The sequence below is a fragment of the Passer montanus genome, unplaced genomic scaffold (genome assembly GCF_014805655.1).
Source record: "Passer montanus isolate IOZ18808 unplaced genomic scaffold, ASM1480565v1 scaffold1471, whole genome shotgun sequence".
NCBI lineage: Eukaryota > Metazoa > Chordata > Aves > Passeriformes > Passeridae > Passer > Passer montanus.
The window spans coordinates 1-4,320 of NW_024361730.1; the positions used below are offsets into that span (position 1 = coordinate 1).

General features: G+C 47.7%; 2 protein-coding genes across 2 annotated transcripts; both read left to right on the top strand.

Moving 5' to 3' along the window:
- Nucleotides 1–340: 340 nt before the first annotated feature.
- Nucleotides 341–1,227, top strand: LOC120498385 (UDP-glucuronosyltransferase 1A1-like). Its single transcript, XM_039701027.1, has one exon. It carries the CDS (start codon nucleotides 351–353, stop codon nucleotides 1,044–1,046), a length of 696 nt encoding a protein of 231 aa, XP_039556961.1. The 5' UTR covers nucleotides 341–350; the 3' UTR covers nucleotides 1,047–1,227.
- Nucleotides 1,228–1,726: 499 nt separating this feature from the next.
- On the top strand, nucleotides 1,727–3,025 carry LOC120498384 (UDP-glucuronosyltransferase 1A1-like). Its single transcript, XM_039701026.1, has one exon. It carries the CDS (start codon nucleotides 1,854–1,856, stop codon nucleotides 2,841–2,843), a length of 990 nt encoding a protein of 329 aa, XP_039556960.1. The 5' UTR covers nucleotides 1,727–1,853; the 3' UTR covers nucleotides 2,844–3,025.
- Nucleotides 3,026–4,320: the final 1,295 nt, after the last annotated feature.

Sequence of the window (4,320 nt, forward strand, 5' to 3'; positions counted from 1 at the left end):
CCTGAACATGCAGAAGGTCCAGCCAGAGGGAAGGAACCAAAGTGCAGTCCCAGAGCCACACCTGCCTCCTTCCTGGGGCACTCTTTATTGTTCCTCTGATAGAGAGAGATGGGAGTTATCTGGTGATTCTGTGGACTTGGCAATGGCATCATCCTTCCATCTTCTCTGTCTTATCAGTCTCGAAACCATCTTAAAGAGATGTTCTGAAGCTGCCATGGGATCTGAGTCTCCTAGACATGAGTTTTCCAAGAGAGAGGCAGAGGGGAACACTCCTACAGGGACAGACCTTGCCTGAGGGAACGAGTAAGCCTCTGCAGGTCTGAATGGTGATGTGATCAAAGAACTTTGAGATGAAAATGTACTCTGGCCCCATCACCCAGGAAGAGATGGAGAAGGATTTCAAGCTGTTTATACACACTTCATTACAAGAAGGATCTTTTCTGGAAAGATTTCTTAAAGTGTACCAACATATGAAAAGACTCGGTAATTTGGCAGTCAGCAGTTGTGAACATCTCCTGCAAAACAAAGAGCTCATGAGCTATCTTGAGGAGAGCAAGTTCGATGCCATCCTTACAGACCCTGTAATACCTTGTGGGGTGATCCTGGCTGAGCATCTTTCCCTTCCTTCTGTGTACTTCTTACGAGGAATCCCATGTGGGTTAGATTTTGAAGCCACTCAGTGTCCCAATCCTCCTTCCTATGTGCCCAGGGCATTTTCAGAACTGACAGACCACATGACCTTTCTCCAGCGAGTGAAGAACCTGCTCTTTGACACCCAAAACCTTTTCCTCTGTAATTTTGCCTTTGACCCGTTCTCAAAACTGGCTTCAGATTTCCTGCAGAGGGAGGTGACTGTGCAGGATCTCTTACGGAAGGGCTCTGTTTGGCTCCTGAGGCTGGAATTTGTGCTTGATTATCCAAGACCCTTGATGCCCAACATCATTCCAATTGGAGGATTAAACTGTGCTCACAAGGAGCTGCCTCAGGTGGGTCACACTCTGTTTTCAATTTGTGTGGTGATAGATTTCTGTGTTCAGGAGCCTTGAATCTTGTGTTGCAGGTGGCAGTTTTCTTCCCATGCCGTGTGTTTGGATGAATGCTCATGAATTTTTCCCTCCCTTTCCTTTTGTAGGCAGCAGTCCTGTACCTTCTCACCTCTAAAGTGTGCTCTGCATGTGCTGTTTTCAGTTCATGGATTCAGAGCTGCTTTGTGTGACTTTGTGTAACTTGGTAGACTCTTAGTGAGTGACGAAGTAGTCTGTGGAGCTGTCAAAATCTTGCAGTCAGGTGCAATCCCTAATTAGCAAATTGTTGTAGTTGGGTCTGGTGTTTACTGAGAAATGCACCTCAGGCTTCTGTCCTTGTTGCCTCACTGCATCTTTCTTTGCCAGTGAATTTTTTGTGCTTCTTCACCTGGGTATTTCGCAAGCTCTAATCTGGAGGAAGGTGTCAGGCTGGGGGCTCTCAGGGTGGGAAGCAGGCCCTCTGTTTGCAGGCAGATCTAGGAAAACTTTGGCTTGGTGATGATGGCTGTGTGAGGTATAGCAGCCAATTTCAGAGGTCTCAAGGGGCTTTGCAGGTGGCGCTCAAAGGTGACAAAAGTGCCAAAGGTTTTGTTATAAAACACAAGGCTTATCTGGTGCATCCCCCACATTTATCAGGTTCCTGAACTTTGCTGCTGGTTATTCAGCCTGTTATCACACCGGTGATTACACATTTACCACACAGCAGATAAAGCAAGGATACAAAGTTGGGCTGCAGCACAGATTGATTGGAAGCGCAGAGCAAGCGCTGGAGCTCCTGCGCTGCCGCGGGGTTCCTTCCCTGGAAGCACTCAGCTGATCCCTGCAGGAATGGCCATGGGGCTCAGTGCTTCTCCACCAGCTGTGCTTCTGCTCCTCTCCCTGCTGGGTCTGGCTGCTGCTGGGAAGCTCCTGGTGGTGCCAGTGGATGGGAGCCACTGGCTCAGCATGAGGGAATTGCTGGACATGCTCCAGCAGAAGGGACACGAGGTGGTTGTGGTGGCACCTGAAGTCTCCCTGCAGATCAAACCATCCAAGACCTTTGAGATGAAAATGTACCCAGTGCCTTTCACTCGGGAAGAGATGGATAAAGTTTTCAAAGGATCAGTAATGGATTTATTTAAAGGAGGACCTTTTCTGGAAAGAGTTATTAGACAGTACCAACAGGCAAAGAAGACCTCTGCTCTGTTCCTGGCCACCTGCACACACTTAATTCACAACAAGGAGCTCATCAGGTACCTTGAGGAGAGCAAGTTTGATGCCGTCCTCACAGACCCTATCCTCCCCTGTGGGGCAATACTGGCCGAGTATCTTTCCCTGCCTTCTGTGTATTTCCTGCAGCAAATTCCATGTGGTTTGGAATATCAAGCCACCCAGTGCCCCAATCCTCCTTCCTATGTTCCCAGAGTATTTACAGACCTTACAGACCACATGACCTTTCTCCAGCGGGTGAAGAACATGCTCTATGACATGCCAAATTTCTTCCTCTGCGATGTTGTCTTCCAACCTTATGCAGAACTGGCTTCAGAGTTCCTCAAGCGGGAGGTGACCGTGCCGGATCTCCTGCGCCAGGCTTCCATTTGGCTCATGAAGCTGGACTTTGTCTTGCACTTCCCAAAACCCTTGATGCCCAACATGGTTTTGATTAGTGGAGTAAATTGTGCTTACAAGAAGCTAAGTCAGGTGGGTCACCCTGTGTTTTCTCTTCTTGTTCTTGCAGGCTTTAGAATTGTCTGGGATGCTGAAACTCAGCTTTCATTAGAAAGGAGGATTTCAAACTGCTTGTGCTTTGCAGGAAAGTGCTGGTTCTGGTATCTGTGAAGGATTATCAGGGTAGAAAGGCGGAGAAAGTGTTGTATAAGGAATTAGCTCTCGTTGAATGCCCTTTGGTCCTGTGCCTCTGCTCCAAGGCAGCTTTGAATTGGAGTGGGTTCCTCAGAGCTTCTTCCATTAAGGATGTTGATCTGACGCAAGAGACACTTGAAAACATGAACACACGTGTTCATTTATCCTCTGGTCCAATATGGCTGATTTCCTCTCCAATTGTCTCCTTTCATTCCTTTAATGAAGGATTTTCAATGCTCTGAATTGTCATAGGCTCATCAAACATTGTCACCATGAAGGACATTTGAGGTCTCTCTGAGAACCTCCTGTCAAAGCATGTCCAGTGAGGTCAGGATGTTCCTTTCTCTGTCTTGTTCAGTTTTAAGTGTCCCTACAATCTGTAAATTTTGGTACATTTGTGTAAATTGATACTCTCTTAGTGAGTGACAAACACGTCTGTGGGGCTATGAAAGCCTTGCAGTCAGGCGCAATCCCTAATTAGCAAATTGTTGTAGTTGGGTCTGGTGTTTACTGAGAAATGCACCTCAGGCTTCTGTCCTTGTTGCCTCACTGCATCTTTCTTTGCCAGTGAATTTTTTGTGCTTCTTCACCTGGGTATTTCGCAAGCTCTAATCTGGAGGAAGGTGTCAGGCTGGGGGCTCTCAGATTGGGAAGGAGCCTCTCTGTTTGCAGGCAGATCTAGGAAATATTTGGCTTGGTGATGATGGCTGTATGAGGTGTAGCAGCCAATTTCAGAAGTCTCAAGGGGCTTTGCAGGTGGCTTTGGAGTTGGTTCTCAAATGTGACAAAAGTGCCAAAGGTTTTGTTATAAAACACAAGGCTTATCTGGTGCATCCCCCACATTTATCAGGTTCCTGAACTTTGCTGCTGGTTATTCAGCCTGTTATCACACCGGTGATTACACATTTACCACACAGCAGATAAAGCAAGGATACAAAGTTGGGCTGCAGCACAGATTGATTGGAAGCGCAGAGCAAGCGCTGGAGCTCCTGCGCTGCTGCGGGTTTCCTTCCCTGGCGGCCCTCACTTGATCCCTGCAGGAATGGCCATGGGGCTCAGTGCTTCTCCACCAGCTGTGCTTCTGCTCCTCTCCCTGCTGGGTCTGGCTGCTGCTGGGAAGCTCCTGGTGACATCGGTGGATGGGAGCCCCTGGCTGAGCATGCGGGAGGGTTTGGACATGCTCCAGCAGAAGGGACATGAGGTGGTTGTGGTGGCACCTGAAGTCTCCCTGCACATCAAACCATCAGAGAACTTTGTGATGAAAATGTACCCGGTCACCTACTCCCAGGAAGATATGGACAATGCATTCAAGGCATTTTTCCATATCACATTTGAAGAAGGATCTTTTCTGGAAAAATATTTTAAAGTGTTTGAAGCTGTGAAAAAATTCACTGATTTTGGGTTCTCCAGCTGTAGAAGTCTCCTGCAAAACAAAGAGCTCATCAGGTACCTT